General features: G+C 49.1%; 1 protein-coding gene across 1 annotated transcript in view; it reads right to left on the minus strand.

Moving 5' to 3' along the window:
- LOC121281252 (lipocalin-like) overlaps positions 1-1,695 on the minus strand; it is a 39,453-nt gene extending 37,758 nt beyond the window's left edge. Inside the window, exon 1 of the mRNA XM_041194087.1 lies at positions 1,542-1,695. Within this exon, the coding sequence (XP_041050021.1) occupies positions 1,542-1,637 (96 nt within the window). The 5' untranslated portion in view covers positions 1,638-1,695. The remainder of the gene's footprint in view (positions 1-1,541) is intronic.
- Positions 1,696-12,110: the final 10,415 nt, after the last annotated feature.

The raw sequence follows: 12,110 nt of genomic DNA on the forward strand, positions 1-12,110 counted from the left end.
ACCAACCCCCTCACTGCTCACCAACCCCCTCACCGCTCACCAACCCGCTCACCACTCACCCCCTCACCACTCACCAACCCCTCACCGCTCACCAACCCCCTCACCTCTCACCAACCCCCTCACCGCTCACCAACCCACTCACCAAACCCCTCACTACTCACCCCCTCACTGCTCACCAACCCCCTAACCCTCACCAACCCCCTAACCCTCACCAACCCCCTCATCACTCAGCAAACCCCTCACCACTCACCAAACCCCTCACCGCTCACCAACTCACTCACCAACCCCCTCACTACTCACCCCCTCACTGCTTACCAACCCCCTAAACCTCACCAACCCCCTCACTGCTCACCAACCCGTTCACCACTAACCAACCAGCTCTCTATTCACCCCCCTACCGCTCACCAACCCCTTCACCGCTCACCCCCTCACCACTCAGTAGCCCCCTCACCGCTCACCCTCTCACCACTCACCAACCCCTTCACCACTCACCAACCCCCTCACTAACTGCCTGACCACTCACCCTCTCACCACTTACCAACCACCTCACCAACCCCCTGACCACTCACACCCTCATTACTCACCAACCCCCTCCCCGCTCACCAACACCCTCACCACTTACCAACCTTCTCACCTCTCACCAGTCCCCTCACCGCTCACTAACTCCGTCACCACTCACCCGCTCACCACTCACCAACCCCCTCAGCGCTCACACCCTCACCACTCACCAGCTCCATCACCGCTCACCAACCACCTCACCAACGCCCCTCACCGCTACCAATCCCCTCACCACTCACCAAAACCCTCCCCACTCTCCAACCCCCTAACCAACTCACTCACTGCTCACCATTCCCCTCACTACTCTCCAACCCCCTAACCGCTCACCAACCTGCTCACCACTCACCAAGCCCCTCACTTCTCAACCCCTCACTGCTCACCAACCCCCTCACCGCTCACCAACCCCCTCACCACTCACCAACCCCCTCACCACTCATCCCCTCACTGCTCACCAACCCCCTCACCGCTCACCAAGCCCCTCACCAACCCCCTCACCGCTCACCAATCCCCTCACAGCTCTACCCCTCACCGCTCACCCGAATCCAAGTCCATTACCTAACAGAAAATGGATAGATAAAAATCTCAGACACATTTCCGACACAGAGTTTAAAAAATGAGAAAAATAGAACCAAAAACCAATTCAAAAACAACCCCAGGCTTTCTAGACTAACACTTTTAATACCATCTCCGTGGGGCCTTCTTAAGCCTTACTCTGCTCTCCCTTTCTCACAGCTCAATCCCAGCTCTCAGTGTAATCTTCCTGCAGCAAAATCAAGCTCCATCCCCCATCCCTTCCAATCCATCCCATCCCCATGGCGACATTCTGAGGCTGTGTATTGGAGAATTCATGGTTTTTGCAGGTGTGGATCAGGCCCAGGAGGATTAACAACCTAAGAGAAACCCAATACCCAACTGAAAGATGAGAGAGAAAGAAAATGACAAAGGTCAGAGAGATGGGGTAAGTCCCAGAACCCTAGAAGTACCTGATTAAGGTTGAAGTTACTCTGCACTTGGATTTCTCCGTACACGACTACAGTACAGAGCAGTGCCAGCGCGGCACACAACACCACCTTGCTCATTGTTGCTGCTCCTGCTATGTTCTACAGACTTTGAGAGATGGTTCTTGTTCACAGTCATCTGTGAGCTTATATTTATAGAGAGAATCACACAGCTGGATAGTAAGCCACAATCCACAACATGTTGAACTGATTTAAACCCCTCACATGACACAAGCTGGAAGTGGGCTTAAGGACAACACGCACAGATTCACACAACAAGCAGAACCGAGTCTCACGAACATCTAAACCCACACACATCAAATCCACATCTAAAGAACATCTGATCTGTGCGGTTATTCAAAAATGTCTTTTCCCTGAGAACTGAGCAGGAAAGTGAAATTACACAGTTTGATATATTAATGGATAGGGACTTTGAATAGGAGAGTGCAATTAGACTGGCTGGGATATTAAGGAATCAGTATTGCTAGAACTGTACCCCAGTGAGAATCAGTGTGTGACAACTGTACCCCAGTGAGAGTCAGTGTGTGTGGAAACTGTGCCCCAGTGAGAGTCAGTGTGTATGGAACCGTACCCCAGTAAGAGTCAGCGTCTCTGGAACTGTAATAAAAACAAAAAACTGCGGATGCTGGAAATCCAAAACAAAAACAGAATTACCTGGAAAAACTCAGCAGGTCTGGCAGCATCGGCAGAAAAGAACAAAGTTGACGTTTCGAGTCCTTATGACCCTTCAACAGAACTAAGTAAAAATAGGAGAGGGGTGAAATATAAGCTGGTTTAAGGTTGGTGGGGGAGGGTGGGGGGAGAGAAGTTGGGGGGGGCGGGGTATGGTGGTTGTAGGGATAAGCAAGCAGTGATAGGAGCAGATAATCAAAAGATGTCACAGACAAAAGAACAAAGAGGTGTTGAAGGTAGTGATATTATGTAAAAGAATGTGCTAATTAAGAATGGATAGCAGGACACGCAAGGTACAGCTCTAGTGGGGGTGGGGTGAAATAAGACTAACAGGGCATAAAAGGTATAAATTTAAAAATAATGGAAATAAGTGGGAAAAGGAAAATCTATATAAATTATTGGAAAAAACAAAAGGGAGGGGGAAGAAATGGAAAGGGGGTGGGGATGGAGGAGGGAGTTCAAGATCTAAAGTTGATGAATTCAATATTCAGTCCAGAAGGCTGTAAAGTGCCTAGTCAGAAGATGAGGTGCTGTTCCTCCAGTTTGCGTTGAGCTTCACTGGAACAATGCAGCAAGCCAAGGACAGACAAATGGGCAAGAGAGCAGGGTGGAGTGTTAAAATGGCAAGCGACAGGGAGGTCTGGGTCATTCTTGCGGACAGATTGAAGGTGTTCTGCAAAGCGGTCACCCAGTTTGCGCTTGGTCTCTCCAATGTAGAGGAGACCGCACTGGGAGCAACAAATGCAATAGACTAAGTTGGGGGAAATGCAAGTGAAATGCTGCTTCACTTGAAAGGGGTGTTTGGGCCCTTGGACAGTGAGGAGAGAGGAAGTGAAGGGGCAGGTGTTGCATCTTTTGCGTATGCATGGGGAGGTGCTGTAAGTGGGGGTTGAGGAGTAGGGGGTGATGGGGGTGTGGACCAGGGTATCCCGGAGGGAACGATCCCTACAGAATGCTGCCGGGGAGGTTGAGGGGTTGGGGGGGTGGGCGGGGGCGGGGTGAAGGGAAGATGAGTTTGGTGGTGGCATCATGCTGGAGTTGGCGGAAATGGCGGAAGATGATCCTTTGAATGCGGAGGCTGGTGGGGTGATAAATGAGGACAAGGGGGACCCTATCATGTTTCTGGGAGGGAGGAGAAGGCATGAGGGCGGATGCGCGGGAGATGGGCCAGACACGGTTGAGGGCCCTGTCCAACAACCGTGGATGGAAAACCTCGGTTAAGGAAGGAGGACATGTCAGAGGAACTGTTTTTGAAGGTAGCATCATCGGAACAGATGCGAAGGAGGCGAAGGAACTGAGAGAATGGGATGGAGTCCTTACAGGAAGCGGGGTGTGAGGAGCTGTAGTCGAGGTAGCTGTGGGAGGCTTGTAATGGATATTGGTGGATAGTCTATCACCAGAAATTGAGACAGAGAGGTCATGGAAGGGAAGGGAGTCAGAGATGGACCATATGAAAATGATGGAGGAGTGGATTCCACCAACTCCAGCATGATGCCACCACCAAACACATCTTCCCTTCACCCCCCCACCCCGGTGGCATTCCGTAGGGATCGTTCCTTCCAGGACACGCTGCTCCACTCCTCCATCACCCCCTACTCCTCAACCCCCACCTACGGCACCTCCCCATGCCCACGCAAAAGATGCAACACCTGCCCCTTCACTTCCTCTCTCCTCACCGTCCAAGGGCCCAAACATTCCTTTCAAGTGAAGCAGCATTTCACTTGCATTTCCCCCAACTTAGTCTACTGCATTCGTTGCACCCAATGCGGTCTCCTCTACATTGGAGAGACCAAACGCAAACTGGGCGACCACTTTGCAGAACACCTTCGGTCTGTCCGCAAGAATGACCCAAACCTCCCTGTTGCTTGCCATTTTAACACTCCACCCTGCTCTCTTGCCCACATGTCTGTCCTTGGCTTGCTGCATTGTTCCAGTGAAGCTCAACGCAAACTGGAGGAACAGCACCTCATCTTCTGACTAGGCACTTTACAGCCTTCCGGACTTAATATTGAATTCAACAACTTTAGATCTTGACCTACCTCCTCCATCCCCACCCCCTTTTCGATTCTTCCCCCTCCCTTTTGTTTTTTCCAATAATTTATATAGATTTTCCTTTTCCCACTTATTTCCATTATTTTTAAATCTATACCTTTTATGCCGTTAGACTTATTTCACGCCACCCCCACTACAGCTGTACCTTGTGTGTCCTGCCATCCATTTTTAATTAGCACACTCTTTTAGATAATATCACCACCTTCAACACTTCTTTGTTCTCTTCTCTGTGACATCTTTTGATTATCTGCTCCTATCACTGCTTGCTTGTCCCTACAACCACCACACACCCCCCCAAATTCTCTCCCCCCACCCCCCCCCCCAACATTAAACCAGCTTATATTTCACCCCTCTCCTATTTTCACTCAGTTCTGTTGAAGGGTGATGAGGACTCGAAACATCAACTTTGTTCTTCTCCGCCGATGCTGCCAGACTTGCTGAGTTTTTCCAAGTAATTCTGTTTTTCTCTGGAACTGTACCCCAGTGAGAGTCAGTGTGTGTGGAACTGTACTCCAGTGAGAGTCAGTGTGTGTGGATGTAGGTGAGGTGCTGGAGGGTTGGAGGGCTGCTAACATTGTACCATTGTTTAAAAAAAATTGAGGGATAGACGGAATAATTACAGGCCAGTCTGTCCGACCTCAACAGCGCACAAATTATTGGAATCAATTCTAAGGGACAGGATAAACCTTCACTTAGAAAGGCATGGATTAATCAAGTAAGGTCCACATGAATTTGTTAAGGGAACGTTGTGTCTGATTAATTTGATTGAATTTTTTGAGTAAGTAACAAGGAGGATTGATGAGGGTAGTGCAGTTGATGTGGTCTACATGGATTTTAGCAAGGATTTTGACAAGGTCCCACATGACAGACTGGTTAAAAAAATAAAAGCCTGTGGGATCCAGGGGAATGTAGCAAGCTGGGTACAAATTTGGCTCAGTAGCAGGAAACAAAGGGTAATTATTGATGGATGTTTTGTGACTGGAAGGCTGTTTCCAGAGGGGTTTTGCAGGGCTCAGTGCAGGGTCCCCTGCTCTTTGTGGTATACATTAATAATTTGGGTGTAAATGTAGGGGAATAATCAAGATGTTTGCAGATGACACAAAAATTGGCCGCATGGTAGATAGCGAGGAGGATAGCTTTAGACTGCAGGAAGATATCAATGGACTGGTCAGGTGGGCAGAGAAGTGGGAAATGGAATTCAAGTATGAAGGACCTTGGAGTGAATAGCCACAATTCCCTGACAGTAGCAGGACAGGTTGAGAAGGTGGTTAAGAAGACATATGGAATTCTTCCATTTGTTAGCTGAGCTATAGAATATAAGAGCAGGGAGGTTATGCTGGAACCATATAAAACACTAGTTAGGCCACAACTTGTGTACCGTGTGCAGTTGTTGTCACCTCATTACAGAAAGGATGGCCAGAATTTTACATCCCGTGGGCGGGCGTGTACCCAACCTGAACGGGCGTGAAATCGCTCAAGATGATGTTGGGCGAGCGTTCCAACATCTTAGCACATTCATGTGATATTTCGCTCAGCCAGAGCAGGCAAAAGTTGGAAGGGTGCCCAGCAATAATTAAGCCCATTGATGGTCCAATTGTCAGCAATTTTCCTGGCCCATCCAACCTTACAGTGGCGGACAGGCCAGTCAGCCAGGCGGATTTTACATTTTTGATGAAACCTCATGCGATGGCGGAATGAAACCTCTGTGAGCATTTAAAATAAAATGAAAGTTCTGAGGAACAAAGGCACCTTGGCGTCTGTGTCCATAGATCTCTGAAGGTGGAGGGGCATGTTAGTGGGGTGGTAAAAAAGGCATATGGGACACTTGCCTTTATCAATCGAGGCATAGATTACAAAAGTAGGGAGGTCATGTTGGAGTTGTATAGAACCTTGGTGAGGCCACAGCTGGAGTACTGTGTGCAGTTCTGGTAGCCACATTATAGGAAGGATTTGATTGCACTGGAGGAGATTCACCAGGATGTTGCCTGGGATGAAATATTTAAGTTATGAAGAGAGGTTGGATGGACTTAGGTTGTTTTCGTTGGAGCAGCGAAGACTGAGGGATGACCTGATCGAGGTGCACAAAGTTATGAGGGGTATGGACAGGGTGGACAGGGAGCAGCTGTTCCCCTTAGTTGAAGGGTCAGTCACAAGAGGACACATGTTCAAGGTGAGAGGCAGGAGGTTTGGGGGGATGTGAGGAAAAACTTTGTTACCCAGAGGTTGGTGATGGTCTGGAATGCGTTGCCTGGGAGGGTGGTGGAGGCGGGTTGCCTCACATCCTTTAAAAAGTACCTGGATGAGCACTTGGCACGTCATAACATTCAAGGCTATAGGCCAAGTGCTGGTAAATGGGATTAGGTAGGTAGGTCAGGTGTTTCTCACGTGGCGGGGCAGACTTGATGGGCTGAAGGGTCTCTTCTGCACCGTGTGATTCTGTGAAATATCTGGGGGATGTTTTTGTTACGAGGCCTGCTTTCAGGTGCTTGATTGTGCTGCATGGACATTTTTTGCAGCATTTTTGGGCTTTATTTTCTTATTTGAAGGTCTGCAGCTCCTTGAGGCAGCGGTCTGCCTTTAGGGAGCTCTCCCGAAGCGCTCACCCCCACCTGCAGCGATGTTATAGCCCGTCCTCTTCCCACCCCCAACGGCAACGCTGAGCCTTTCTCCAGGCGTGTTTCATGTGGGCCAGCTGGTGTAAGGCTGCAGCCAGGGGCAAACTGCAGGCGGAAGCACATTTCACACCCACCTCACGGCCCACCTAATAAATGCAAAATTCAGGCTGATGTAATTGCATCAGAGAGGGTACAGAGGAGATTTCCAAGGGTCTTGCCAGGACTGGAAAATTGCAGCTATGAGGAAAGGTTGGAAAGGCTGGGGTTGTTCTCCTTGGAACAGAGGAGGATAGAGATGTACAAAATTGTGAGGGGCCTGGATAGAGTGGGTGGGAAGAGTCTATTTACATCAGCTGAGAGGTCAGTGACTAGGGGGCATAGATTTAAAGTGATTGGTAGAAAGATTAGAGGGAAGATGAAGGAAATTTTTTTCACCCAGAGGGTTGTGGGGGTCTGGAACTCTCTGCCTGAAAGGATAGTAGAGGCAGAAACTCTCAGCTCATTTAAAAGGTGTCTGGATATGGACCTCAAATGCCGTAACCTGCAGGGCTACGGACCAAATGCTGGAAAGTGGGATGAGGCTGAGTGACTCACTTCTCGGCCGGCACAGACACGATGGGCCATGTGGCCTCCTTCTGTGCCATAAACTTTCTATCATTCAATGATTCTACGACCTCCTTGATGCATTTGTGAGTGACTGCGAGGTACCACATGTGCCCATTGAGTCCTGGAAGGACCCACAGGCAGAGAAATCCAAATCCAAGGTGACTTTTAAAGCCACTGGCCTAGGATTGCCTCCCATTCCAGGGGAAGTAAATTCATCCTGAAGCAGCTGACATTGGTGAGTAACGGAACCCCTTGACATCCTCAGCCATTTCTGACATTGCTTGTCGGACATTTGCAGGCAGACTTTGCCTGCGGTATATTCAGTTACCTGCCAACACTCAATGATGCACTGAGCCCTGGTTGCCAGAAGCCTGAGTTGCTTGACCCTCTGCTGGTTTCCCTTGTTGGCCTTCTGGCCATTGTTGTGTCTGGATCTGGGCTATCCTCTGCCAGTTCCTCTCCAGATGGGATAGAGCTGACAGAAACATTGGGTGCACTTGACCCATCTTGTCTGCCTGAGGTGAATGCAGACACAATGCAGATGAAGATCTGGTCAGCACAGTCTTTATGGTCCTACCTCCTGACTTGAGAACTTTTGACCAATGGGAACCCCTATACTTTTCATCGGCCACACCCTGGTCTCCACCAACCCCACCGTAGACATCCTCATCCTTGGTTTGTACTCTGGAGACCTCTTCCTGTTCTCGCAACAATGTCCCTGGACACTCCCACATTGACACTGCAGCTGGAAGCCATCAGCCAGCACCCTACCTCAGTCACTATTGACCATCCTTCCATTAGCCAAAGCTCTCACTCCATCACCTTTGCCTTGCCTTTGTCCACTCTCAAGCTACCCACCATGACTTGCTCAACTTTCATTACTCCTGGAGTAGCCCCTATCAGTCTACTGCTGGCATCCTGGACCTGCCCACTGACATCATGAAGCCCCCTTCATCAACCTTGACCTCCCGTGTTACCCTGGACTCTCAGCGCCTAACCAGTGACCTTCCCTCTATAACCCTCCACCCTATCATGCATTACCTTCTGTCTGTATTGATTTTCCTGTATAGACCAGCTTCGTCCTTGTGACCCCATGAGCCCTGATCAGCTCCCATGACCCACAAACCTCCCTTGGTCAGCCATGCCCTGATCCCCTTCCATTATCACCACCTGGATTCACTGCATCAACACTGCCTGCCCTGTGGCCTAAAAAAGATCCCCATATAAGGAAAGCAGCTGCTGCACAGTCCAAATCCTACAGGGAGAATACCCACCTGATGCACTCACCCAAAAAAACTTGTGAATCCACAGGCATGTGTTTCTCATTCACTGCAGAGTTAATTGCTAACGTACCATTTAGTCTGATGAAATGATATTTTAAGGAATGTGCAAGACATGCTAATATTTCAAAAATATTCCCGTTGCATGCCATCAGGAAGCTCAATCCGCCTTCAAACCACCGTAACTTTAAACCCCTACTTTCCGTCAGGAACCAGACATTTCGTCTGTCACACAAGGAGCTATAACCCAATGAGAGTCAGTGTATGTGGAACTATACCCCAGTGAGAGTCAGTGTGTGTGGCACTGTACCCCAGTGAGAGTCAGTGTGCGTGGACCTGCACCCCATTTAGAATTAGTGTGTGTGGAACTGTACCCCAGTGAGCGTAAGGGTGTTTAGAACTGTTCCCCAGTGAGAGTCAATGTGTGTAAAACTGTAGCCCAGTGAGAGTCAGTGTGTGTAGAATGGTATCCCAGTGAGAGTCGGTGTGTGTGGGACTTTACCCCCATTGAGAGTCATTGTGCGTGAAACTGTACCCCAGCAAGAGTCAGTGTGTGTGGAATTGTACCCCAGTGGGAGACAGTGTGTGTGGAACCCATAACCCAATGAGAGTCGGTGCATGTGAGACTGTACCCCAGTGAGCATCAGTGTGTTTAGAACTGTTCCCCAGTGAGAGTCAGTGTGCTTGGAACTGTACCCCCGTGACAGTCAGTATGTGTGGAACTGTAGATAAAAACAAAAAACTGCGGATGCTGGAAATCCAAAACAAAAACAGAAATACCTGGAGTTTTTCCAGGTATTTCTGTTTTTGGATGGAACTGTACCCCAGTGAGAGTCTGTGTGTGTGGGACTGTACCCCAGTGGGAGTCAGTGTGTGTGGGGCTGTACCCCAGTGAGAGTCAGTGTGTGTGAAACCCATAGCCCAGTGAGAGTCAGTCTGTGTGGAACTGTACTCCAGTGAGAGTCAATGTGTGTGGAACTGTACCCCAGTGAGAGTCAGTGTGTCTAAAACTGTAGCCCAGTGAGAGTCAGTGTGTGTGGGTCTGTACCCCAGTGAGAGTCAGTGTATGTGAAACCTATACCCCAGTGAGAGTCAGTGTGTATGGGACTGCACCCCAGTGAGAGTCAGTGTGTGTGAGACTGTACCCTAGTGAGAGTCAGTATGTGTGGAGCTGTACCCCAGTGAGAGTCAGTGTGTGTGCAGCTGTAACCCAATGAAAGTCAGTGTGTGTGGAGCTGTACCCCAGTGAGAGTCAGTGTGTGTGGAGCTGTACCCCAGTGAGAGTCAGTGTGTGTGAAACCTAAACCCCAGTGAGAGTCAGTGTGTGTGGGACTGCACCCCAGTGAGAGTCAGTGTGTGTGAGACTGTACCCCAGTGAAAGTCAATATGTGTGGAGCTGTACCCCAGTGAGAGTCAGTGTGTGTGGAGCTGTACCCCAATGAGAGTCAGTGTGTGTGGAGCTGTACCCCAGTGAGAGTCAGTGTGTGTGAAACCTATACCCCAGTGAGAGTCAGTGTGTGTGGGACTGCACCCCAGTGAGAGTCAGTGTGTGTGGAGCTGTACCCCAGTGAGAGTCAGTATGTGTGGAGCTGTACCCCAGTGAGAGTCAGTGTGTGTGGAGCTGTACCCCAATGAGAGTCAGTGTGTGTGGAGCTGTACCCCAGTGAGAGTCAGTGTGTGTGGAACCTGTACCCCAGTGAGAGTCAGTGTGTGGAGCTGTACCCAGTAAGAGCCACTGCCAATTGACTTCACATTTACTGAAGAGTTATTGGAGAGATATTCTGAGCAATTCTCTCAAACAGAGGGCTTTTTTTACATTTTTTACATTAACATTTTGCAAACAGTGAAACAGGAGAAAGAAGCCAATTGTTATGCAAGTTCACAGGAAAAACAACATGTGTGAATGATTAATGCCATGGATTATGAAACTGTGGCTTGTAACTGTTCCGCATAACGTGACAGAAAGAAACAACATGCTGTTGTGGAGCAGATGAGGATGGCTGTGGCACACGGACATGGGCCTTCTGTAAACTGAAGTCATGCAAAGTAAATATATTTTGCAACATTCCTTGGCCTGATATTACCCAGCTTCTAGCAACTCGTGCCACACAACATGGAATCCTCTCTGTTTTCTCATCCTCATCTTTCACGCATGTTGCTGGCATATAAATAGTAAAAGACCTGTAAGTGGAGGGTTAGAGTCGAAAAATGGACCTACACACAGGGCAGAGGACATGACTGGGGTACGAAATCAGTGTTTTTAATCTGTCTTAAATGAGGAAGAAGATGCTGCCACAGTCATAAGAGAAGGTATTCAAGATATTGAATGGGCTAAAAATTGATAAAGAAGAGGTATAAGAGAGGGTGGCAGCATTTTATGGTCGGCAAGTGGGGGCGGGGCCCGCTCACTGACGTGTAAAATGACGTGGGGTGATGTCATTTGGATTCTCACTTCGGAGGGCGCGCAGCCAAGTCAGCTGCGCACCCGCCAACCTGTCAACAGCCTATTAAGGCAGTTAAAAAAGTAATTCAAATAATTAATGGACCTGCCCATCCAACCTTAAGGTTGGCGGGCAGGTGAAGAACCCAGGTGGCCTTCAGAAAATATACGGGCGGGATGAGGTTTCATGAGAGATTTAAAATTTGTGTTACATTTTTAACAAAAGTAATTGGCATGTTCCAGCTCATGTGACAGTGTCAGATGAGGGGACATGTCAATAAAATTTTTCTCATCCTTTATTATCTTTTTAAAAGTAACACTGATCTCCCTGGCGCAGCACTTTGCCTCAGGGAGATCTGTGCACTTTTTTGCACACATGCACGAAAGAGCGCTGTCCCGGCACAGGGAATCCCACCCCACCCGCACAGGGAGTGATCAGCGCTTCCGGGTGTGTGGCATGCTGGGCGGGCCTTAATTGGCCCACCCACGTAAAATGGCAGCGTGCCCCCGACCAGGGGCACCAAAAGGGAACCTGCCCGCCCGCACCCACCCATTCCCCCTGATGGGGGAGAAAATGCTGCCCTTTAAGTTTATAAGTCACCAGGAATGGATGCGATGCATCCAAGGATACTAAAGGAAGTGAGGATGGAAGTTGCAAAGGCACTGGTCATGATTTTCGAATCCCCCTTATGGACAGGGGCGGTGCCAGAGGTCTGGTGAATTGCAAATTTTACACCCTTAGTCGAAAAGGCTGTAAAGATAAGCCCAGTGACTCCAGCCCAGTAGTTTAGTCAGTTTAATCTCAGTGGTGGGGACGCTTTTAGGAATGATGATTTGGGGCCAAATTAACAGTCACATGGATGAGTGT

The sequence above is a fragment of the Carcharodon carcharias genome, chromosome 8, assembly GCF_017639515.1.
Source record: "Carcharodon carcharias isolate sCarCar2 chromosome 8, sCarCar2.pri, whole genome shotgun sequence".
Taxonomy (NCBI): Eukaryota; Metazoa; Chordata; class Chondrichthyes; order Lamniformes; family Lamnidae; genus Carcharodon; species Carcharodon carcharias.